The sequence below is a fragment of the Rhipicephalus sanguineus genome, chromosome 1 (assembly GCF_013339695.2).
Source record: "Rhipicephalus sanguineus isolate Rsan-2018 chromosome 1, BIME_Rsan_1.4, whole genome shotgun sequence".
NCBI classification, from domain to species: domain Eukaryota; kingdom Metazoa; phylum Arthropoda; class Arachnida; order Ixodida; family Ixodidae; genus Rhipicephalus; species Rhipicephalus sanguineus.
The window spans coordinates 216,776,472-216,801,996 of NC_051176.1; the positions used below are offsets into that span (position 1 = coordinate 216,776,472).

Consider the following 25,525-nt stretch of genomic DNA (forward strand, 5'->3'; position numbering starts at 1 on the left):
AAAGCTAACGCTAACGTCGCCGTTTGTTAAACTATCACTGAAATCCTGGTTCAAAAGCGAGCACATGTTGATCTTAAAGGAGATTATGCCATTTCCACACGTAGAAAAACACATGAGAAAACTGTCAAATCCTTCACAACTTCGCTTCTTGCGTAGTTCACTTCACTTCACTTCTTGCATAGTTCGGTCGCATATGCCGCAAGCGCCATAAAACGCCCCGACTTCGGCCTGCGAAAACTTCGGTAATTGGCTTTGCATGTCAAAATTTGTTCACGCTGGGCAGTCACCACTGCCGCACCGCACCACTATTTCAGAAACTCCCATCGTTCCGGCGCACAGTTAAAACGCTGCTGTGGCCGGGTGCCTGAAGACTTTTGGGCCCGGAGCACCCATGGCGATGAAGCACATTACCCTTGTCAGATGAGCCTTATTGCTCGCCCATGGGGAAAGAAAACTAGCTACCGTACCCCCCTCTGTTAGGAGGTGAGGAGTGCTGCTGCTGACTGGAATGTCAGCTCTTCTATCGACATACCTGCGCGACCATAAAAGCTGAAACAAAAGCCACTCCCGAACAAGTGCGTAATGAAGCTGTCAGCACACCGTAGCATCCCTGATTTTTCCTTTGTCTTGCCGTGACTGGCAGTACATATTTAGTGTAGATATACTATTCGATATTCAATTCGATATTCGATATTTTTGGCCACTATTCGGCACTACTCGATTTGAATTCGATTCGAGATTAAATTTCACTATTCGCACACCTCTATTTTTTTTAAGTTTAAAAGCCTGTTATACCGGCTTATATGCTCTAAGTATAGTAAATTTTAAAACGTAATGTATTTTACAGGTTATCACTTGCATTCTGCCGATAGTCAAATCCTGCTACTACTTCCCTTTTTTGCTTCCACTTCCCTTTGAACCAAAAAGAATGACATTTGCATATGCCTTGTTTCAACTTTAAAAATATTGTGCAGGTTAGTTGGGTCATGACAAATATGCTCATTTTTCTTTATAAAATGTGATATATACTAATCAAATTTGCTTCGAAATTATTTGACCAAATCACTATTCACTTCGAATTCGCTTTGGACCTAAAATTTACTATTCGCACAAGCCTAATGAATACCAATCTGGAGTTCTTTTTTTTGAAGTCCTGTACTAGTCTGTACCTGCTTGTTGTCAAAGAAGTGCATTACATATAGCTGGTGATGAATACAATAAGAAGCTGATTGAAAGAAATGCACTTTTCAGTCAAATCCACTGACGAAAAACAATGAGAAGTGCAGAATGAGCATCATGTTAAAAAAAATAAGTGGAATCCAACCCACGATTGCTAGCAATGATGCAATTAGTATAGCGGCAGACAGTATACCTTATGTGAAACGGCGTCCGCCAGTCGTTGCAAGTATGCCGTCAAGTTCTGCGCTTTCTCTCGAGGTTCGGCCCAATGGGGCTCTAAGGAGCATGCACGCTCCAGTTGCCCCAAGGCCCCCTGGTAGTCCTCTTCATATTGCAAAGCCTGCAGCCATACACAATATCTACGCTTTGCACTCGTGTGACAGGTGAACGGGGAATGCGTCTGTACCTTCAGCAGTTTCAAAACTTCAAGCAGCTACATATATTACAGAAACGAAGCAAGGGTTGCCACCTGAACAAATTTCCGCTAGCACAATGGGATTCGCTTTCGCACGACAGACTACCAGTTCAACCTCCTCAGTGGCATGTCATTTGCTGGTCCTTTCAAAGTCTTCAACGAGAGCTTCGGCCTCGTCTCCACACTGTCTCCATTGTCATTTACTAGGGGCTACAAATTCGTTTACTGGCCCTTTGGCTTTATGATCCCATTCCATACCGCATGTAGGGGTGTTGATGCCGGAGGAAAAAACACTTCCAACTTGTTCTAGCCTGCCATCATATCTGTCTTCTTCCCCGTGATTTGACACATTTAAATTTAACCAGATTTTCTATGTTTTGGTAGCGACACAGCGTGCCCCATGCTCTGGATTGAGCCTTGCTTCAGTCTTTATTCCACCAGAGCACCAGAGAACATGTCTTTTGCATTAAGGACCATCTGTATGTGTGATGAATTTGCCTGGTGTGTCAATAATAGAAGTGGTACAATAATAAAAGTAGTAAATAATAAAAGATGGCATCATCAATCATTTATAAAGCATTGTTACATAACTTGATTCATTAAAATGAGTCCAATCAACCAAAGATATTTTCCATAGAAAGACATAGGATGAAGATTCATGCTTGCTTTATTGAGGTTAATGTTACTGGGAAGTGGTCACTTCTAAGTAGGTTCTTGATGACATTCTATTCTAGGTAAGCAAAAAGAGCTGCAGAACTAATTTCTATGTCTCTTGAAGAATAGAAGTAGAAATTCTTTGCTATACCAGTGTTGCCAAAACAATATGGATAGCTTTATGCATTTGAAGCACTAAAATTGGATTACAAATGTCCAGACTTGATCATATTAACCCATATATGCCCAAACTCAGAAAAAAATGGCAAAACAAATATTTTTTTTTCACAAAAAGTGTACTTCTACCCTCAAAAGAAAGCACAAGTTCTTTATTTACTGCCAGGTAAACGCAACATTGTTTTTCAAACCGTCCTATACATAGAGGACACTGGGCATTAGGGGTGCTATGTGTGGGTGTTGTAAGCCTTGAAACATTTAACGTGCACACCGACATTGCACTTCTTCCTCTCCATGACGTCTTTCATATAAAGCACGCGTTTGCCCAGAGAAAGCGGTCGGCATTTTACGTGCACTTCTTCCTCTCCATGGCGTCTTTCACACAAATCACGCGTTTGCCTGGAGAAAGCGGTTGGCACATGGCCGCATGAAAAGCAAGCAATGTCTACGCTTGCACACGTTGAGAATGGGGCCTGCTTGATGTGCTGTAGGTGGCACTAGTCATCAGCTAAAGAAATAGCGATGTTAGAGTGCATCAAAGAAGTGTCCTATATGTAGGACACTGGGCATATATGGGTCAAGTTCCTAACATGCACAAAACTTCACAGCATTAATGAAGCTGCTGGGACATTTTTGTATTAGATAATTCTGTTCAGTTCTCCCATTCTAATTTTCTCAGTCTTGGGCAAACTGTTCAGTTTCACTACAATGTACAATGCTTCCACTTCTTCCAAGTATTGATCTGCTGATGCAGCAAAATGGCAATGAGTGCTTCAGATTTTTCCCCTCATGTTCACAATTTGATCGTTGAATACATTTTTGCGTGCTTAGAGCGATAAAGCCCCTCCTGTTTTAGAGCTTTGATATGGAATGCATTGGATAAGAATTGAACTCATGCCAGCACGCCAAGCCACTTAGCGAATATCCACTACGCATACAGTCAACATCTTTGGAACACAAGAGAGCAATAAAAAACACTGTGTGGGAGCCAATCAGTAAGCGTCAGCAGCATGGTCAGCAGCTTTATTCAAAGCTTCTTACTTTTTGGTATCTGGCTCACACACAACATTTTTTGTCGGCATTGATTGCATAAGGACAATGGATATTCGTTGAGCTAGAAGATATAGAACTTCACTTTGTGCGCCGCTTGCATGACACAGTGTTAGATGTAGACAAAAAAAAAAAAAATTGGGGCAGCTATGCACTAGTGGTGCGGAGACTGAGGAAACAGCAGAGCTGGTGGCATTTCCCTACTCCTCACCCTTACTGCCCTTTCTCACCCCTTGTTATACTATACTATACATGGCTATGCTATGCTTCACCCTAACTTCTTTCTTACCCCCTTTATATACTACACTATACAAGAATATGCTATGCTTTACTCTCTCCCCTCCTCCTTTCCCTCCTATCCCCTTCACTTCCCTTTCCCACCCCTTTGCTATACTATACTATACAAGGAAATGCTATGCTTTACTCTCTCCCCTCATCCATTGCCTCCCGCTCACCCCTAGTTCCTCTCCCACCCCTTTGCTATACTATACAATACAAGGCTATGCTAAGGGAGGATAGCTGAGTGTTTACGACACTCGCCTTCGGATCATGGGTAGGTGGCTTCAAATCCTGCCTCACCAAGAAATTTTTTTGCCAAGAATTTCTCTCTTTCTTTCTCTTTCTCTGCATTCATTCTGTCGCCTGTCAAAGGTATTGTATCCCACTCCGGACAAATTGGCGCACAGGTTCTGGGAGCAAAGCAGAAGAGGACGAAGAGAGTGAGTGCCAGTTCATGATGATGATCATTTCTGTTTGTGACTAATGGGGCTTCTCCAAGCTTAAACAGCTCCGCTGTTAAAAAACAGCATAAGTGCTGAAGGTGAAGCCGAGTCACCAGGAGGTAGGTTGAGAGAAAGTGGGAGAAGGTGGACCGATAGGTACAGAAATGAAATGATTGGTAGGACAAAGTGTGACGTAGGCAGAGTAAACAAGTGAGGGGAGCCATGACTGAGCGTGACACATGCCATTGGAAGTTTGCCTTATGAACGTTTACCTAACATAGAAAGCAGATCCAAGAGTCAATATTAGACACCATACGCCAAGAAATTCAAGGGTTTTTAAGGAATGAAGACAACTGCTGGAATTTCAAGGATCTTGCAAATTTACTATTTAATTTTAAGGGTTTTGAATGGTTTCAAGGACCTGTACACACCGTGTGCTTATATGTATTAAAGGGAATGTACTTCTGCTACACTGCAAACATATAAGACCCATATAAGACACATGTGACAAACTTTGAAAACTGCTCACCACAGCATGATTGTGATACAGCTCAGAGGAGCAGTGCATTCGTGGGTCTTCAAGCTGCAAGCACAAAAAGTAGGAAGGGCAATTATTACTCCTTTGATGGAAGCAAGCAAAGAGCAGGTTGCTTTGTGTCTAAATAATTACAAGTGCACTCTTGACCTGGCATTGTTCATAGTACGTTAAAGCTGAAAGCTGTCAAGCATTCTGTATTTCAAAAATTATTTGAGCGCAAACACATGGCACCTTCACACACGCACACACCCACACACCCAACATCCAGCCACCAAACACGCACAGCGCACGACTAATTTGGTGGCTGGACGTGTGGGTGTGTGCGTATGTGAATGTGCTGTGTGTTTACGCTCAAATAATTTTTGAAATGGTTTTCCAGCTAGCCCAGCAACAAGTTCTTTTACAAAGTATTCTGTAAATGAAAAAAAATGTGGGACCTATTTGTCCCGCTGTCCACACAGGTCACTTTCATCAAAAAGAGCATTACATGGCGTCATGGATTGCTTCTATCACCTTGTGGCTGCCTTTAAAATGATTGGAAGCAGCCTGTGTACACTATGCTAGAAAAGCAGAATGTAGTAGATGTTTAGCATATTTTTACACTATGCGTTGAGCATTCTTCACACCAATAACCTCACAGAGGGCTGTCCAGCATCACAAGGGTTTCAATAAAACATATCACTTTTAAAATGCCTTAAAGGTTGTGCACTCATTATACATAGCATTGTGATGTCTGAGAAAGGCTAATACTATTTACATAATCCAGATTCAGAAGATGGCAGGAGTCAGGGGAAGATGGAAGCTTGTGATGAAGAATTCGTAAACAGAGGGTTTGCTGGAGCTAACTTTTGAAAAGTGGACTTGACAAGCCTTGAAGAAGACAAGTCCGGTTGTTGAAACAATAGCTCCAGCACAACTCTTGTTTACGAATTTTTCATCATATTCTACATTCGTAAGAGTGGACATGGCAAATCGCGATGCCAAACATCACCAAAATTATAAAAGCGCAGTGTTACACAAAACATGTCCCCAAGTACTTTCAACTGACAAATGAGAGACATGACCTGATGGTGAAGAATCGTCACCCATCTACATACAGTATGAAATTAAAGTTTCTCAAGCAAGCTTTGGAGTCGAAAAATTCGTCCTGCTCCAGCATTTGAAATCAGGATGTCAGGACCAACACGTCACCAGAGCAGTTGCTTTATCACGTGACCTAACTATGAAGTTTGCGGATCGCAGCATGAGGAAGAATTAAGTGGCAAGCAGAAGCATAGGAACACTGAATACGGCAAACCCGTTCTGCGGAAGTGCACAAGGTGGCTCTTCCTTTTAATGCTGACATTTGGCCGTTATTCACTGTTTATGAACTTTGAATGTGTGCTTACACTTGCTTTTTACACTGCCTCATGCCATGCATTAAGCATTACAGCTTGTTTGTCTGATGATTTTGGACCCTCTCATTCTTAGCACAATCAGCAAAAGCTCATAGTAGGTTTGAATCTTGGTCAACCACCTTTTGCAGACATATATTTCAGCAGTGGTCATAACTGCTGGTGACACCCATACTACTGCAAAGCATGGAGCTTCACAGTTCCACCATCGAAGATGATCACTGCTCCACACAGACGAGTTTGGCAAATGAAAATGAAAGCTATACAAATGATGTTTTGCAGGGACAGCTGCAAAACATTTTGGCCCATAATAGCTTCAGACAACTTCGACATCACTGCCTATTACCCCAACATTGTCTTTGAAGAATTCAGAATAAAACTGATTGCTTTCTCCCCTGTTTACTTCAACACTATCCCTGTTTTTCACATTCTACAGCAGCAACAAGACACTACACATTATGTTGCCATTCAATGTGACGGCTGGCAGCTTATTTTATAACTGGGAATGCCTGTGAGTAAACATTTACACCACATGGTCCAACAGTGGTGATGGAATTGCTACAGTCTGCTTAGGACTGCCTGTGAGCTGTGCCCGACTAACACAATCATGTCGACATTTAGTTCTTTAACCCTTTCAGACGCGATCTAAGAAGAAATGCCTGTAAATTCGTCAATTCGATACAATGTTATTTCAAGGCACTCGATATTATATTGCAATAAAAATAATGTCATAATACGTTCATTTATGTGTGTTATAGAAATCATTCCTAATTACTTTGTAATTAAATATCTATTTATTCTGAAGACATTCATGCTCTGTTTTTGCATAAATAGAATGAAATCACAGGCTAGAAATATAATGCAAATTCATTTTCGGTTATGTCCCTGTTGAACAAAGAGAAATTATACTTTTGATGTGGTTCGTGGGAAGTGACACGTCAAATGACTCATCAAATATGGTAGTGCCTTCAGCAAAGTGATCGTATGCAACAGTACACTGCAAAATGAGGTTAAATGAAGACATAATTATTATGCCGGAGGTTTACATCATCCAGAGCTCAATGTATCGTGCTCTTTCTTAGCCCCTAGTCGATACAATAGCAAAAACAGGTGGTGTACACAATTGTGTACATAGCGTAGCCCAAAGGGTTAAACATAATTTTAACCATAATATGCACCCTTCAAGGAGACAAGTGCTTTTTGTTGTCAAGAGCTGTGCAAAAACCAAGCTCGGTTAGAGATCCCATGAACGCCATGAAGCAGATTCCATTGTGGCAGCAGATTCTTACACCTACGCTACTAACGAGATAACATAGATGTGCGCATGTATCAAAAGGCGACAAAGGGGAAACAAAAACTAGGCGGCAGTTAAGAAGGTGGTAGGGCGTACAGAACTACTGGTTAGCTTGATTCTTGTATGCACGAAATTCATGTATCTGTTTTGTGGGACCTGGGCACTTGGTGGAACAGCTTCGTGTATATGCAGCCCTTACAGCCTGCTTGGGTTGAATAAAGCAGTGACTGTAACAGACAAGTGGTTTAGTCTTGTTCCCTTGCTAAAGCGATTGGATTTTCCTTGTAAGTATTTGAAAGAATGAGTGCAAAATAGTTTGATATGCATTTGAGTTACAGCAAAAAAACTCTTTTTCTCAAATATTTCCAAGACACCATACTAATTATGAACAGCATTTAAGATAAGGTAACTTGAGTAGTGGTATTTAAGATATGTAGATGCCTGTATCATAGTCACACACCCCTTGAGTGGCAGCTATTCAATTTCCTTTCCTACTAGCAAGAACTCCCAGCCAGACAAGGGCATAATTATGATTTCATTTCAGGGCGGGGGAGGGGGAGAGGAGAGCCTTCTACACCTTCTGTGTGTGTGTGTGTACGTGTGTCTGTAACATATGTATATGCACAGTGGGTGTTATAAATTTTTTTTCTGGGGGTGGGGGGGGGGGGGTGCAAGAACTTCTCTCGCACACAAGAGTAGGTAGACGGATGTGTTGAGTGCAGGTGAATCTGTTACATGGGAACACTTCACTGTGTTAGTCTGTGGTCAGGAATATTTAGGTTGAAGAACACCTTTGTCATGCATGTGCAGCAACATTTTTGTAAGTACTCATTTGAGAAGCCACTAAAATTCACAACAAATGTACTTACAGCCCTGGAGTATGCTGCCAAAGCCTGCTGAAGTGACTTGACATTTTGTGCACCAGAAAAAAAGACTGTCATGTATGCATTACCAAGAATACCTGCGTAGAAGGCAGTTAGAGAATTTTCAAACTTTACACCGAATTTACTTTGAACAGTCCCAAATATAGCTCAAAATCACAAAAATATCATATCAAATAGCTTTTTTGCTTTAACAAGTTTAGACTTACTCCAAGTTTTTCCATCAGTGATATCAAGCTGCAATGCCTCCTTAGCTTTTGCAACGCTCTCACAGATATTGTTAAGCCTCTCCTCTTCTGTTTCACCAACTTGTCGAAGAACCATAGAAAGGTTTCGCAGTGACACTTTGTCCTTTGTCTAAAAAGCAAAGCACAACAGTGAAGATTATAGACTTCATAGATTTGCTGTGTACTGTGCTAGTTGATATACATGATAAATCTGTGCAATGCACAAAAAATGGAATAAAGCATTTGGGCACATAACCACAAGCAACGAGTGGTGACTATAGCATTTGATGCTTAAAAGATAGTGACATACATGTGCAATAATACAGAATACATCAAGAGAACAAAGCACTAGCAATAGGGCACAATTGCCCCCTTTGCACATGGCACCCATGTCAAGAAATATATCTTTTGTCAATACCTACAGGAATGGCTAAACACACTGACACACCGATGATCTGCTGACTGCATTTAAAATGTCTCAATTATTTCACAATTGGTCACAGTTGCAGCCTACAGCACAAGCTACTATTGCCACCGTTATAAGCAGGGCGGACTCCCAGAATACCGCATCCTGTTTAACAAATACACATCCCACTGTCTGTCCTATTTACATTTTGTCATATAATAGCATAATATTACGCAATACACTTAGTCAACACTGGGCACCCCATTCACAGGGTGTGCAACCAAGTCCATATTGAATGAACCAACGAGTCAAACCATAAGTAGAGCTGAACCAGTTCCTTCTGTCCAAACAAAACTGAATTCAGAATGAAATGAGTGCCGACGTTTTGGAAATGAAACTTAAAACCGGGACAGAAGGGTGGAAACATCTGAAACTGGTTCAGTTAGCAACCCATGATTTGGAAAAAAAGAAAGCAAAGGAAGAGTTACAAAGTGGTTGGTGGGTGGTTTTGTAGGTTTCATAAAAAAATACACTTTTCACAAACTTGCCATGCCAACAGCAAAACCTGCTGGCTGAACTGAGTATCATGAGAATATTCAAAGGCTTGTGGTACTTGTACAGTGGAATCTCATTAATACAATTCTACATAATACGTTTTTTGGCCTAGCATGCTTTTATTTTTATTCCTGGCCAGTGCACCTTGGATATAATGCATTTTCATGCGTTTAATACGATCACATTTTAGCCCAAAATTGAATAATACGACAGCGAAAGTGGATCTTGACCGATATATCTAGAAATCCTAGGTTTATTCTTCGGTATACTAGCTCAAAGCACATTCCAACAAGCCACAATCTGCACGTTGCAGAGCCGCTGAGGTCGCAGCAGTGTCGGTTCTGCGGCAAAAATATTGCTGCAAACAGCAAGCGACGCACTCGATCGAACACTTGGACACACTTCGTAGCTTTGTAGTGAATGCAGAGCTGAGTGAGCAAACTGCAGTTTCTATTTTTTTTATTTTTCAGAAGAATTCACTACTAGACATTGAAAAGAAGAAAGTGCAGTGCAAATTGACCAGCTACATCAATGTTGCTCAATAAAATTTAGTTGCTGATGGAGTATGCATGATTTCCACCTTTTTTTAACCTCTGTGGTGAACACGATTTTTCCATAATACCTTTTATATTCCAGTTCCAGTGAAAAATGTATCAACGAGATTCCACTGTACCAAGCGTAATAACCCTTATCGAAGAATGTTCAAGACACCGGTAGTGAATTTTTCCTGTGTGAATAACAGATGTTTAATAATCAAGTTTTAATATTACACAAAATCTGTGTGTTAAAACTATAAATGCATGCTGCTAGGTGTTACGTATTTATTAGCTGCTTATGGGACTAAAGTTAACATAGTATTTTGCAAAATATTGAAACAGTTTTGAACCGAAAGCAGGAGAAGATAACTTGAGTGTTCTTGACACTCGTGCCAAGAATAAAAACAGTCAGACAGCAATAAAAAAAGCACAAGACAGAATAAGCACAGCTCACTTTTTTTCAGTGTGTCTTTCTGTTTGGCATCTCTACAGCTTATAATAAATCAAGTGGTTTCTCAAGATGTCCTTCTAACAATACCACATGTTAAAACGAAGTCTAACAAGATCAAACTTTTCAGCACTAATAATAATTGCAACAAGAAAACAAGAAGAGCAAGAACGTACCACTTTCAGAACACCTTCAAAGCAGTTGCGCGCCTTGGTAATCTGTCCCTTTTTCCAGTAGCATTCACCAAGCTCATTCCATGCTTCTGCCAGTTTAGGATTGAGCTTCACAGCTTTGGAAAGCGCTTCATGTGCATCTGGGTTGTAGTCTTCTTGTATGTTAAGTGCCTTCCCTTTCAGCATATGAAATTTTGCTCTGTCCACTTTTTCTAGCACTCCTGTTCAAAAACAAATTAAGGTGTCCTTCTGAGGTGTGTACAACACGGGAAGCGGAGGGAGTGAAAGTTAAAATTTATATGAGTGAAGGAGTAGAGGAAGATGCACTACAAATTTTCATTCCACAACAATACAGCCCAATATTGATAAATGCATTGCACTTCAAGAATTACGAGTGCAGAAGACCAGAAAAAGCACGTGCAATAAATGTCATTCCTGGACACAGTACAAGGATGCACACAATTCAAAAAGATAATGACCATGAGCAGACCCCAGCATAAAGAAAGGCATGAAGCTGACGAATCTTAATGCTGTAAAACATCTGGGTCATCCCTTTTGTGCTTTTGCACAACAAAGGGCAATTTCTGCCTGTTTATAAATGCTTGAACAAATTAGGACAGTCTAAAGATGCTTCGCCATATCCTTCTTTGTGATCCTGTTTCTTTCAATGCCCTCGACACAGCATTCCGAGACTATAGAAGTTCTTGGTCCTTGAGGAGTAAAACACAGTTTTTAATACAGTACTTGCTGCATCACTTTTACATTCTTGTGTCCTTCGTCCACTGACAATTACTGCCCTAATATGTCCTGGTTTGGAGTGCTTGTCTAAAGTGTCATATTTAACCCTTGCAAAAAGTTGTTTACCCACACCATCTATTCTGCTCAGTAAGAGGGGAAGGGGGGCTGATTGCCAACACAGCTCTACAAAGTTTGTGACAAGAAAAAAATGAGAGCAGTAGCCATTCACATAGGTCCGCAAATTCACTCATGAGTCTGAGTGAGTCCGGTTGAAAAAATTCCTAGTGGGTCTGAGTCCGGTTGAGGAAAATATTGGTGTCTTAGTCCAAGTGAGCGCCAAGCGCAAAATATATTTCTTGAGTGAGTCTGAGTGAGCTCCATCTTTTATTGGCAACCTATGGTCCTGTCTACTCATCTTCAGCAGCAGAGCCCCCCACACTCTTTCATGGAAAGCTCTTGATAAAAATAGATCGTGCGAGTCGGGTAGTTCACATAAATGTCCTTACTGGATAACTGATAACTTGTATTTGAAGGTATAAGATCAAAAGGCATATCACCGATTAGGTGATATATTGGCATTAAAGAGCATGGTCACCAAGATCGAAAAAAAGGTAGTTTTACGCTGACGGACTCATGAGTCGACTCACCAGGCTCACTCAGACTAAAGTTAAGCCGTTAATCTGAGTCTGAGTGTACAAAACTTCCTGTTTACTAATGACATGTTTGCTACACATTACAAAGCTTTTCTTTCTTAGCGTGTTGCAAAGTTGCACTACATAATGATGGTGTAAGTGAAGGCTGTGAGCAAATGTAAGCATACTGTTGGTCGATATTAGTGTCAATAGTTCACTCGCATTTTTTTAAACTGAAAAACGTGGAAGATGACAGCCACACATAAGGAGGCGTTCACAACATGCACGGAAACATAATGCGTGTGATGTCATGCTTTCGGAAAATGAAAACATCCGCAAAATTGTGACGCTTCTAATAAATGAATATCTGTGTAATCAGTATATCCAAAATGATGCCAGGTTGTCCCCGTGTGTTTAGACCGCAGATGGCAGCCAAACAAGACAGCAAGTATTAAGGTAATCGTGCTGTCTCTCTAAAGTTGCTTTGGGACGACTCAGGTGCAGCGAACTTTCGTGTAAGTTTCTTGAGCGGCCACCGTAACAGGCACCCATGAACTGCGTAAACGCTCACCTCCTTGTGCGTCTAATGTGTCCACAATCTTCCTGAGCCTCTCGTCAACATCGTCACTTTTCTGCTTTTCAGATGCGCTGGGGTTTTTCACGTAATAGTTGTCTCGAAATTCGTACAACTCGTCCACGGCCTCCTGCAAAAACATGCGCGACGTCAAAACAAGGCAGCTGTCAATGAAGCAGCTTCGAGATACGAATAGCGCGAATATCTTATTGCGAGATATTTGAAAAGGGGCCACATCATGCCAAAAAGCTACAAGGAAACTACCTTTATAGCGGTCAGAGAAAATGAATCGGCGTTATTTCCTTCACGCTGATCCGACGACTCCGTTTGGTCGTCTGCCATTTTTGCGCTGAACAACAAGCCGAACAAGCCGCGAATGTTCGGCCGCAATGTCGATTTTGAACATTAGGCGTTCGCACTAGACAAAGTAACAAACATAAATCAAAATAATTAAAAGTTAAAATCATGGTTACTTTAGCTGGTGGTAAGAATGGGCGTGGTGTGCGTATATGGGGCGCAGTGAGGTCAGTGAGATGTCTTTGTGAGCTAGCCGAGTCGTGCATGCAGCCGTGCCGTGCCTAGCCTCTCTCGAGCATTCGGATTGTACTGTACGGTGCATGCAGAGGGAAGTTTCTAATGTGTCTACCTGCATATCGCAGCTGAAAATTTTTGACACACGCTTCCTGCAAACAGTGATTCTTACAACTATGGCCCGTAGCGGCACTTTGGATAATATTGCTCCGTCAACCTACGAAAAGGCAAAGGATAGAGTGACAACAGCTGAAGAACTCGACGACGACATTGAAGATGCAATTGATTCGCGAGAGATTTTTGATATCCTTTCGTAAGATCTGTACGCGTTTCTTGAGGTACAGTAATGCGTCTCAAACGAGAAGAGTAGTAAAGGGTACGAGGACGCTTGCGAATTGCAACCGCAAAGTATGTGACTAAGTATATGTTTCAACTGAAGTGTAACTGCATGAACGAGTACTTTGAGAAACACTTTCTGCAGGACGAGTTTAGTTCAGTGTGTATGTATCATAGTGTGATCTGTGGTGTTGGTGTACTCCAAGTTTATGCTGAGCAGCGCATTTCTCGGCTAAAATTTTTCCCACTTCGTCTTGTACTTTACACTTGCAAATGATCACTGAGGAGCAGAATTCCTTAGATACACCAAATGCTTTTTCTGGAAATAAACTAAGAATAAAACCTTAAATGTTATTGATGTTGAAATATACACTGTTTTGCTGCAGGCTCTTTGGCGTAAAAAAATTTCTACGCTCGGGTATTGCCGAATAACTACAGTGTGATGAACACGTCACAGTTTGTGTCATCCTTGACTTCCTGCACATCACATACGGTCGATCAACGATCCTGAGCATCCTCTCACTTTGGAAGAACTGAATGTTGTTGATGAAAAGAATATAACGGTAAGGAGGCAAACCTTATTTTGCACTTATTTAGCTTGGATAGAAGCATTGTCGAAGCACATAGGTGGGCATTGATAGTTTTGTGTTATAGTGGAATCACTATGTGTTGTACCCACTATGTACTGTATAATTGATGTCTGGCCCACAGTGCTTAAAAAAAATTGCGATATGCATGATTATTTACAGCTGAAACTCGATTTGATGAGATGATGACAACACTCAAATTATTTCGTTAAATCGGGAAGTTCGTAAAATCAAGAAAAGAATTTTTCAGTCCCTCAAATCTAGAATTGTAAGTAGTGACACCCAGAAGCTACTGCGGCACTCTAATTGGCGCTAATCTCCAAATGTGCGTGCGAGAAGTTTGCAAGGACAGCCCGGACAGGGGCCCTGCCATGTCCAGGCAATGCAGGCCTGGTAGATGGTCACGTGAACCTGTGACAAGCTGCCGATATGTAAAGACAGGGAATGCAGTGAGTGTGCAAAGAGGCTGAGCAAGAAAGTTGTGAGGAGGTGTTCAGTGCCATTTTTTTCATGAACCATGAAATAACAAAAGCAACCACTGTAGTTTTCCTGTGGTACTATTTACAGGGACAGTATACCACCGCCGCCGTAGCACCATCTAGTATGTAAAAAGTGCTATCGACTGTTGAGTCCGTTCCATGAGTGGGCGCGACGTGCAGCCTCGTAAAAATAAAGCCAGGGCCTTGACTGGGGCGGCTGCATGTCTGGGGCGGCTGATGTGATAGCACATGCTCGAAAAAAAAAGAAAGAAAAAACATCTGTGTCACAATTAGAACTCGTTTATTTCTTGGTAAACTGGGTTTGGAGCCAAGTTAGTTTCATTAATTTTAGTTAATGACGACGTTGAACCATATGGGTACCTGCTGGTGAATTGAAATTGTATTGTTAGATCGGGAACTTCGTAAAACTGGGTTTCGTTAAATCGAGATTCATCTGTATTTACTTTTAGAAATCGATGAATACTGTTATTATTATTCATACCACAATGGTATTACAACTTATCATCCTGTATAGTCACTGTTGGTGACTCCAACGACAAATTTCAAGGTGTGCATAGTGTCTGTGTTATGTAATTCAGCTTTCACTGCTTTAAAAAAAAAAATTTGTTGGGATGCAGCCCACCTAGTTTAGCTCTCTATGAGATGGCAGCACACCTACTACATGCATTCATACTATATTTAGTGAAGTGTTACATATACTACTGTTTAGTAACACTGTTTTCAGAGCTTGAATGCATTTCATTTCAGTGGGGGCTCTAGTGCTAACTGAATAACCTCATTTGGGAGGGCTGTGGCTTAATATTTGTGTTTACTTTTAGTGCTATGTGTCGGCTGCAACTTAGGGTTGATCTTCGTTATCGAGGCCAACTGGCTTGATTAAAGGGCTTCACCCATGTGTGCTCCACAGGTGGATCTGGACAAGTCTGCTATTGATGTGGCTTTTCGGCCAACAATACCGCACTGCAGCATGGCAACACTCATCGGGCTTGCCATCAGAGTAAAGCTGCTACGTAGCTTGCCACCTGTATTCAAGTTGGATGTTCGGATTCTTCCTGGTACTCATGTGTCGGAATCAGCAAGTAAGTACTCTGTCGCTTAATGTGAACATGAAATATACCAATATAAATATATTTGCTGAGCTTCTTTTCACAGTATAGTGGTCATCTTAGAAAATCTTGTGCATATAAAAACTATGTTAAGTTCAGCAATGTAGCAAAAGCATGAAGAGTCTTGTTGCAGAGCTTGGTGTTTCTAAATTGTGCAAGGTTTAGTTGCAGTCACATTTTATTTTTTGAATTTGTAACCTTCACAGTGCAGGCAAAGTTGTGTTATTTGTGCACTTTGTTTTGCACTTCTCTACAGTGTTAGCCATTACACAGCAACATCACTTGTAGAAGTTTGCCTATGAATGATTCCTTCTTTGTATAGATTGGTGCTGAAACAGTGGTTGATGCCTCTTCTTTAAGAAAAGATGCCATTAACGCATTGTAGACATGTTTCAAGACATAAAGCTGTGAAAACGAAGTACAGTGTGTCATAGCCACATGCACTGAGGAATGTACAGTTGACACTTGATATAATGGGCTTCAGTAATCCAGCGAGAAAGGTATATTATATCGGAAGGCAGTTCTATTCAAAACTAAGCTGCAATGTGTTATGGTTGTCATATTATTGAAACCTAGAGGATCATGACAAAAATAATAGAAAAATCAAATTAAACACAATTAGTGGAGAAGGTTTACTGCTCAGGCGAGTTGGTCATCCATAAACATAGTGTGTATTAGCGCAGTACATAAAAGGAAGAAACGTGTTTCTTTCTTTCATGGAAAGAAAAAGTGTTTTCTTATTTTATGTACATGCTACAACTTGTGGCACAGTAGGTTATTGGCACACGCCATTTTGAAAGCTGAATTTTCATGTACAATATGGATATTTGAGAAAAACACCTTTGAGTATTGAATTGAATGTCAAATATTTACAATTTTAAGACATTATAAAGCATGGAGGTTGTGTCAAGTCTTTTGCTAAGTAGGCAAATTTGCATTAATTAGTAATTGGTACATCTTGTGGTCTTAGCAACTGACTATCATGTTTACTGCAAAGCTTGTAAATGAGAAAAAAAACTCTCATTTTGTCATGGCTGATGCTCCGTGACACTAGTAGTAACTAAAGACAGCTCACCGCATGTGCACATTCGATCACTTTTCCTTGTTGTGTTCACTGATCGAGTTAACTGTAACATTACAACACAGCACCTCGTCTTAAAGGTATGTAAAGTCAGTGAGAGTACCCTGATATTGAAGTGCTTTGCCTAAATCAACACAACAAATTTATAGGTTGAGAAAGATTTGGAATACTAATTTAATGACTGAAAACTAGCTCAGAAGTAACCACCTTGATGAATTTTCTCAGGAATTGCCTCTACATAGCACCCATGACATCGTAACAGCAAAATCACGTGGAAGGTTGATCTTTTGCACTGATCAGTTGTGAACTGCAAGGACCATGATTATTCTCAATAGCATTTGGCCAAAAAGAACGCAAGTTTACCTATGTGAGAGGGCCTCAAAGGGGCCATGACAGGGTCACCCAACAATTGATGGTTTTCAGTGAAAAGTAGAAGTAGAGGGTCTATTATGCCTCTACATATATGAAAAGTGGACCGTAAAAGAATAATTTAGTGCAATGCAAGCCCCAGAAGCTGCCGGCTATAAACCCCGCCCACTGCCAGTGACCGCCATTTTGCCGTGGCATCCGTGACGTCATACACTGCATGGAGCGAAGCCTTCGTCTTCTACCAAAATTTCAGCCACTACAAATCCTTCAATTTCACGCGTAGCTGACCACGGAGCAATATCATTTGCCGGAATGCAGACGCTCGCACAGCGAGCTGCTTGTTACGTGATGGCTCACGAGTGCGCCAGTGTTGCCTGACTCTCAGGCTGCTTGCGTGTTTATAAAAATATCCAATTGTAAATTAAGTACTTGACCAAATGCACTTAAATTTTGCCAGCTTGTTTCTGAATGTGCTAGGCATAACCCACATAACATCGATTATGATCGAAAATTGATTGTCATGGCCCCTTTAACTTGCGCAAACAGAAGTGCATCTCAACTCTGGGATGATATGGTGATGTTAAAATGGATTGCGTTCAAGAAAAAATGTGGAGAGCGTTTTGACTGTTTCAGTAATGTATATCAACCCATGTGCCTTCCATTGTCCACCTTCATTGGATGTGTGCTTAAATTACAAAGTGATAGTGTACTGGTCTACTTAGAGTGCTGGCATGCTATGAAAAAGCATACAGCTCTAAGCACGAACACTTATAGCTGAATGGGCCAGTGTATTTTCACTTAGCACATGCATAGGCATACTGCAGCCGTTGTCTAATATTATGCGGGAAGGTGTAACCAGCCACACGTGTAGGCATCCAAGTAATAATTTTTTTAGAAAATAAGCACGCAGCTTTCAGCACTGGGCTCGGTGTACGCTGCTAGAACCACAAGACTGGAGCATGTCTGGAGCATGTCGTACATTAGGGTCACTACTTCACCCCGTAAAAGTGCTATGGCACACATGTGCAATAGTACTTTGGAAGGAATTTAAGTTGTGAAGCCCTCATAGAGAACTAGGCAGACTCTGGAATAATACATAGCTGCAATTGTTCCCATCTTGTTCCCAGATGGGAACATTGTTCGGCATTGTTTCCATCTTCTCAAAGCCCATACCACTCCGTGGAAGTTTGAAGTAAATGGAAATAGTTCAACTGATCTGGAAATCTTCATCCATCACATGTTGGCAGCATGGTGCTCCCACCTGAATACACTGCAATGCACCTTATCAAGCCAAAACTGTTACAAGAGTTTTTGAAGGAATCCCGATGATATCTCTCCATAAGCAAAAAAAAAAAAAAAAAGAGGCTAGATTATACCTACTCAATTTCACATTGCAGCAGCACCAGTACCATATTATGCTAGCCACGTTATGCTTCATGCTACATTGTGCCATCTTCTGTGCCACAGCCTCACAACATGCTCCAGGATTCTGTGCTGGCCCTAAGTAAACTTGCAATGCCATAAAAGCCAGGACACTGCACACCAACAATTACCTCTTGAACTCTGCCACCTCAGCTGCAGCAGACCTCAGGCTCCTCCACCTCCCTTTCGAACAGTTTCTACTTTCTCCTCAGATGCATTCTTCCTTAAAGCACGTCGTGTCTCAATGCGTTAAGTCCATCTGTTGTGACTCCAGAAAGGCAGCATTAACTCGAACTTGGCCAACCTGCAACCTTTCTTTTCATATCAGCTGCATCTTTTGTGCAAGATGCCCTGCTGCATGAGCCCTGCACACTGTCTACAGACATTGCACAGTATGGATTGTGCAAGGGGAGAGCTCTACGAATAGCAACTTTGATGCTACCCCTCTGAAGCTTCTGGATAGCAAAGAATTGGAAATGGCAACATGCATACCATCATGATGGCACTTGTGCAGTCTCTCCTTAAAGAACATTTCCTCTTGCCTATACACAGCTGCCAGTTAACTCTGGTGTTGTGACACCTTTAACCATCATTACATATAGGCCGTTCTCTAAGTAGAGGCAGCTGTGTTGGACCTGGCAAGCAAAACAACAGCCGCAATGCAATAATACTCTCTACAAATATTTTCTGAGGAAGGCCCATTGACACCTGTGGCAGTTTTAGGCAGTTTTAATCTGTCTGTCCTATCAATGGCCTCAGATACATTATAACCATTTCCTGGTTTCCCAAATACTTTAAGCAAAAATGCTGCTTATGGTGCATCCAGACGACGGGCCAAACCGCTCTTTTGGCCCGCGGCCTCGCCGTCACGTGACCCTCCACTTCCGGTTGGGGGAGTCCGTAGCTGGGCCGCGGATCGGGAGGGCCAACAATGCCGAAAACATTTTCACGAACCGTCCGTCCCCCTCCTTGCCTGCGGGCCGTGTGCTCGGAGGAGTGGGGTGTCAACAAGACAGGTTTTTTTCCTTCTTTTTTCGGCAGCCGAGTGCGCCGGCGGCTCTTCAAACTTGCGGTTTCTCTTTCGAGACGCGCGCGCTGCATCGTCTGCGGTTGGAACAGGACTCGGCCCGGGCTTTATTCCTCCCGTTTCGGACTGCACATGTGTATCTCGCAGGCGGACGGGCCACTCGCGTTCCTACTGTCACGTGACTCAGCCGCCCGCGGGTCGGTCCATCGTCTGGATACACCATTACATAACAACGCAGCCATCATCTTAGACCATGTTCTATTCATTGTCTCACAATTCATGTCCACATAACTAGCGGTCTTCAAAATTGAACTTCCCTGCAACTGCAGCCTAGTTTGCTACTTTTGTAGAACACCGACAACCATCCCAGCTGTGACTGACACATCACCGTAGTGGGCAACCCATGCGTAAAATCCACACATGCAAATTTCATCCCATGCCCAGCACTTTGTCTACCATAATGCCAATATCATGTAGGCACACCTACTAGTACCAACTTACACATTAATAAATACTGCTGCTTCAAATCTGATGTGAACATAAAGGGCATTGCCAGGGCCCATAAAGGGCTTTCCACATGACATGACAGTCCAAGTGCCCTGTGCAGGTTTCTTTGTATTTCTATTGAACATTCCTATATTGCTGTCTGTGCCTAGCAGTGATGACTTCCTATGATCTGCCATTGTTCTGGACTGCCTTTTGCCTCCCTTACAATAACGCTTGCCTACCACGAGATATTGTGTGAAAGCTGTATATAGCTTTTAAATAGTCCCAGTGCCTAACTAAATGTACGTTAATAGCTCTTTACATAGGTCCTTTTGTTAGGTCAGGCCATTTTGTGCCATATTGCCTTCTTTTCTCTAATGTTTACATTCTCATGCACTTTTTTGCATTTTTGCTCTTTTTTACGTTGCTTCTTTGCGTATCTTTCTCAAGCTTCCTACAAGTTCACACTAAGTTGGAGAGTTACTGGCTCTGTGGCAGCCGTCTATGGTTAATTTTATAGTGAAACACTAACAGAGGGCCTTATGGCAGCCACTTATATGGATATTGTACTAATGCCATTTCGCCCAGTGCATGCATTGCATATTATATGTGCCATTGCTGCATGATCGACAGTGCGTATTTGGTACATTTCTTGCAGTCAACAAGCAGTTGGATGACAAAGAGCGAGTCGCTGCTGCTCTAGAGAATTCGCACCTGCTCCAAGTTGTCAACGGGTGCCTTCTGACACGTTAAGAACACTGATCATGAAAAGTATTTTAATTATATATGTGTGAGCAAGTAATGAATTGTAAATATATGCAGTGTCAATGCATTATTGCTCCAGACTTCTTACTAGTTTGAAGCAGCTAATATTCTACCCCAATGCAGATCGGCTAGAGCACATGTGGCAGGCATTCCCAAATCATGACAGGCAATTTACCTCTGTCCATGACGCAAAAACTGTATAAGCATTGCATTCTATCAGTTCTAACGTACAGGGCAGAGACTTGGACTAGGGTGAGCCTAAGTTTCACACTGGAAAGCTGAATGCTGGAGAGCTGGATGTACAGTAGCAGGACACTAAAGGGCGCATGTTTCACATTAAAATAATGCAGAGACCAAATTGTGTGGTGATGATTTTTTTCTCTTAGGTAATACACAAATTTTTGCACTATAATAACAGCCACTGCATACGTTATGTTAATATTGGATAATTTCTATCCAGCAGTTCTAGATTTCAGTATTCTCACTAGCAAGTTATATTCATACACAGTGCAGTATTACAATGGGAAAAAATGCAAACATAGAACATTTTGGCGGAATTTCTGGAGGTGTATATGGTGAAAAATTGCAGTAATAGTACTGAGCTTCGAACGCCTTACACAAACGCCTTTGCTTAATATGTAAACCAAGTTTGGTATTGAAACGAGAAACGATACTTTACGAATAAATTTTTTGACAAACAACAATCAGACGACATTCTGAGAAATTTGGAAGGCTCCCACGTGACGGAAACATTTTTTTTTTCTTGCCAAAATATTCGGGCAATTAACTGTTTTCAGTGCAATAAATGAGCACGATTTTTTTCTAATACACTTCGATGGTCGTCAACATGGTTTGGATGTTTGGCGTGGAACGACTCATTATTACGCTTATTGTGTTTTTGTTGGTCAAGTTCTCGATTCTGAGCATTTTTTCGTAATTCTGTAGTCTCATTAAACCTGCATGTATTTCAAAGCGGCTAGCTACTCTAGGCATTTCATCGGCAAGGAATACTTGAACCATACATAAATACCATAGCCAACATCTACAGAGATTCCACAGCTACCCTGCTCCTCTTTAAGAAAAACAGGAAAATTCCAATCGAGAAAGGTGTCCGACTAGGAAATACAATCTCTCCGTTGTTATTCACTCTGCATGCTTAGAAGTAGTCTTTAAACAACTAGATTAGAAATAATATGAATAAATATTAACGGAGAATATATCTCAACGACTTATGGTTGCAGGTGACATCGTGCTCTTCGGCAATGTTGACAACGAATCGCAAAAAAAAAAAGGTTGAGGACATAAACCGAGAAAGCGTTAAATTAAGGCTTTTTTTAAATTTTGGGGGTTTTACATGCCAAAACCACATATGATTGCGAGGCACGCAGTGGTGGCTCTAGAAATATCGACCACCTGGGGTTCTTTAACATGCACTGACTTCGCACAGCTCACGGGCCCCTAGCTTTCTTGCCTCCATCGAAAATGCGACCGGCACACGGCCGGGATCGTCAAGTATGTTGAAGATTAATATGCAGAATACAAAGATAATGCTAGCTTGTCTGGCGAGAGAACGAGTGTTCATGATATACAACCGGACCACAGAATCTGTAAAGGGGTATGTATATCTAGACTAATCATGTAAAGGAGATTTACCGAAGACATTCTCAAATCGTGATGGGTAACTTATCGCTGTTACTAAAGCGGAAAGTGTGCAACCATTTAATTTTGCCAGTTCTAACATGCGGGGCATAAACTTGGAGTACAAAAAAAAAGGAAACTAGAGAAGATTCACACATCGTGCTATGGAACAAAAAGCGATAGGAGTAACACTAATGAAACCAACAAACCATTAAGCCAAAGAAGGCACAGGGGACATTATTTGTTGTAGCTCTTCTTTAATTGTAGTGTAATGATGTTGACCTAAATTGGAAATAATTAAAGCGGACGAATAATCGCCCTTTTCGTCGATGGGGCCTGAATCCGCAACCTTCGTCCGATGCATCGGACGCGTAAATCGAAGGTTGTGGGTGCAGATCCCACCGACGGAAAGAGTGATTGTTCGTCCACTTTAATTATTTCCAGTTTAGGTCAAAATCTTTACACTGCAGTTAAAAAGGAACTAGAACAAATAATGTCCCTTGTGCTTTCCTTGGCTTAACTGTTTGCTGGTTTAGTAGTTGTGCCTAGCAAAAAAAAAAAAAAAAAAAAAAAAAAAAACGAGCCAGGAGTGACGCTAAGAGATAGGAAGACGGCAGAGTGGATCAGAGAACGGGTGGTAGCCGATATCCTGGTTGGTGTAAAAGAGGAAGAAATGAACCTGGGGCGCAGGTCACGTCATTAGCACAGATGATCAGTTAGAACGACGGAATGTGCAACCGAGAGATGGGAAGCGCGGTCGAGGTCGACAAACGGTTAGGTGGAGCTACGAAATCTAGAAATTCTCGGGCATAAATTAAGTGGAATGGGCTTGCGCAACACAAGGTGGGTTCGAGATCATTGGGAGAGGGCCTTTGCCCTGCAGCGGACATAGGACGACGACAATAATTAAGGCCATACAAACTGCTCGCTTTTTTCGAATTCAGTGTGCATGCTTGTCGTTATACAGGGTGTTTTTTTAGTCAATATAGATTTTTTAATAAAAATGCTGTGACAGTCGGGCACCTGTCGTCTTCGCCCACGAACTCTGCATCGAGGCGGAAGTATTGTGCAGCACAGAAAGTTATATCAGAGTGGTTAATTAACAAACGCTCGTTAATTAACTTTTAAATGCGAAGCATTTTTTAGCGAACTTCTGTGACTTTGAGCGTATCTATCAGTAAAGTTCAGGTTCTTTTGATGATGGGAAACCACACTCCACACTCGGTGCCCGAGACGCACCACCCGAGGTGATATAAACGAAGTGGGAGGTGAAATTAAGTTTAGAGATAGAAAACAACGCTCCACACTCGGCGCCCGAGACGCACCACCCAAGGTGGTATAAACGAAGTGGGAGGAATTAACGTTGGATTCGCTGGTCGCTTGAAGAATGAAATACGCTGGAGAAGTTTAGAGGAAAATCAAAACAACTTATATTTACAGACTTACAGAAGAATTACAGGCATAAATGTTACAAAGAAATTAATAAAAACAAACACTGGAAATGAACCGTCTGTAGGGCGACCCTGCGAGATTCGGCAGAGCCGACGGTGCCTAACACCTTAAGCCCGGTTCAGAACGCCAGACGGAACACCGGGGTCGCTTTTTATTACGCTGATGCTCCGCCTTTACATTACTACCGGCGAATAGCCGCCTGTTTGCCGTGTAATTGGGCGGTGCATGCAGCAAATCAACAAACTCGCGACAAGGTCACCGCCTCCTTACACCTATGCGGGCTCATGCTCCTCACCCCAAGCAACACACAAACAAGAGGCAAATAAAAACAAAGTAAACTGAAGTTATTGTGGCCAGGGCAGGCTCAGCTGACGCTACACGTGTCTAGAGCTAAGTGCACGCGCGCAGAGATAAGAAAAGAAAAACGTCGTTAAGGATAACGTCCCTGGTGGCATGTCAAACACCCTGCTGAAGGGACGGCAGACCGCCTGTCTTGTGGGTGCCCCGACCACCCTCGGGCCACTTCGCTGCTTCCCCCTCCGCGCAAAACGTCGCACGTGGCCCCACTTATAAGCTCGTTTTCCTGCTCCCGCCCCCACGAATTTGCCGAACCACACTGCAAAGCAAAGTGCGGAAATGGATACCACGCCGAAGGGAGGTCAGCGCGCAAACAATTGTCAAAGGTGCCGACCGAGCGTCCGATGCCCCACGACGTGGGCCCGCTCCTCGTCGTTCACGCATTCGAGCGTTAAGGGTCTGTCCGCTGTTAGAGACACCTGATGCACGCCACACATGACGAATGCCTCCGGCGACCGCGCGATGCACAAAAAGCAGGCCGCTTGGTCCCGTACCTCCTTGGGTGGCGCCCGCGAAGCGCGCGAACGGCAAACGGCGGGCCCGGAGGCGGCCCATTCATGCGCCGCCGAAAGGCATCGCTGAGCAATCAGGGAGGTCATTACGACAGCGTTTCCAACCCTTCCTGCGGCCGCCCGCGAGTTAGGCCGGGCTCCTTTGTCCCGAGCGCGACAAAGAACCCGATGGGCTCACCCATCTCCGGAGTCTAAGTACCTTTCGGGGCGATGCACAGGCGTTTCGAAGCACCCCCACCGGCGTGGCCTGTTGGCCGCACCAAGTAAAAAAAAAAAAAAGAACCGTGCGTCCGGTTTTGACGGCGGTCCTACACTATCTATCTATCTATCTATCTATCTATCTATCTATCTATCTATCTATCTATCTATCTATCTATCTATCTATCTATCTATCTATCTATCTATCTATCTATCTATCTATCTATCTATCTATCTATCTATCTGTCTGTCTGTCTGTCTGTCTGTCTGTCTGTCTATCTATCTGTCTGTCTGTCTGTCTGTCTGTCTCTCTGTCTATCTATCTATCTATCTATTAAATGAGGGAGTTTGTTTCTGGAAAAGTTGTAGGACGTGACAATTTATGGCTTACTCATTTTTTTTTTTTGAAAATCCCAGAAAACACTTAATTTGAGATATTAATAATCGAAATTGAAGGCCCTGATTGAGGCGATATCGAAACTGCGCGGCGGGCGCGCAGGAAATGCCGCCGCTGTGTTACGTAAGACCGGAACTTCACGTGACAAACTTCGAAAAAAAAAAAGCG

The 25,525-nt window shown here is 42.3% G+C and overlaps 2 protein-coding genes across 2 annotated transcripts in view; one reads left to right on the plus strand and one right to left on the minus strand.

Moving 5' to 3' along the window:
* Nucleotides 1-12,950, minus strand: part of LOC119371923 (tetratricopeptide repeat protein 5) — a 30,471-nt gene extending 17,521 nt beyond the window's left edge. The window contains exons 1-7 of the mRNA XM_037642381.2: nt 12,858-12,950; nt 12,591-12,723; nt 10,653-10,870; nt 8,514-8,661; nt 8,293-8,384; nt 4,727-4,780; nt 1,373-1,519 (exon numbers count right to left, since the gene is read on the minus strand). Of these exons, the coding sequence (XP_037498309.1) occupies nt 1,373-1,519; nt 4,727-4,780; nt 8,293-8,384; nt 8,514-8,661; nt 10,653-10,870; nt 12,591-12,723; nt 12,858-12,935 (870 nt within the window). The 5' untranslated portion in view covers nt 12,936-12,950. The remainder of the gene's footprint in view (nt 1-1,372; nt 1,520-4,726; nt 4,781-8,292; nt 8,385-8,513; nt 8,662-10,652; nt 10,871-12,590; nt 12,724-12,857) is intronic.
* A 225-nt stretch (nt 12,951-13,175) lies between these two features.
* On the plus strand, nt 13,176-21,161 carry LOC119371935 (cytosolic iron-sulfur assembly component 2B). The gene is made up of 4 exons (XM_049419452.1): nt 13,176-13,432; nt 13,949-14,023; nt 15,455-15,626; nt 20,697-21,161. Exons 1-4 carry the CDS (start codon nt 13,211-13,213, stop codon nt 20,789-20,791), a joined length of 564 nt encoding a protein of 187 aa, XP_049275409.1. The 5' UTR covers nt 13,176-13,210; the 3' UTR covers nt 20,792-21,161.
* The last annotated feature ends 4,364 nt before the right edge of the window (nt 21,162-25,525 follow it).

Bases quoted from the DNA above. Each gene is read 5' to 3' on its own strand.
- LOC119371935 (XM_049419452.1), top strand. From the start codon at position 13,211: ATGCAGAGGGAAGTTTCTAATGTGTCTACCTGCATATCGCAGCTGAAA. The intron at 13,433-13,948 runs CTTTCGTAAGAT...CCTGCACATCAC, and splicing joins CGCGAGAGATTTTTGATATC to ATACGGTCGATCAACGATCC. The intron at 14,024-15,454 runs GTAAGGAGGCAA...TGTGCTCCACAG, and splicing joins TTGATGAAAAGAATATAACG to GTGGATCTGGACAAGTCTGC.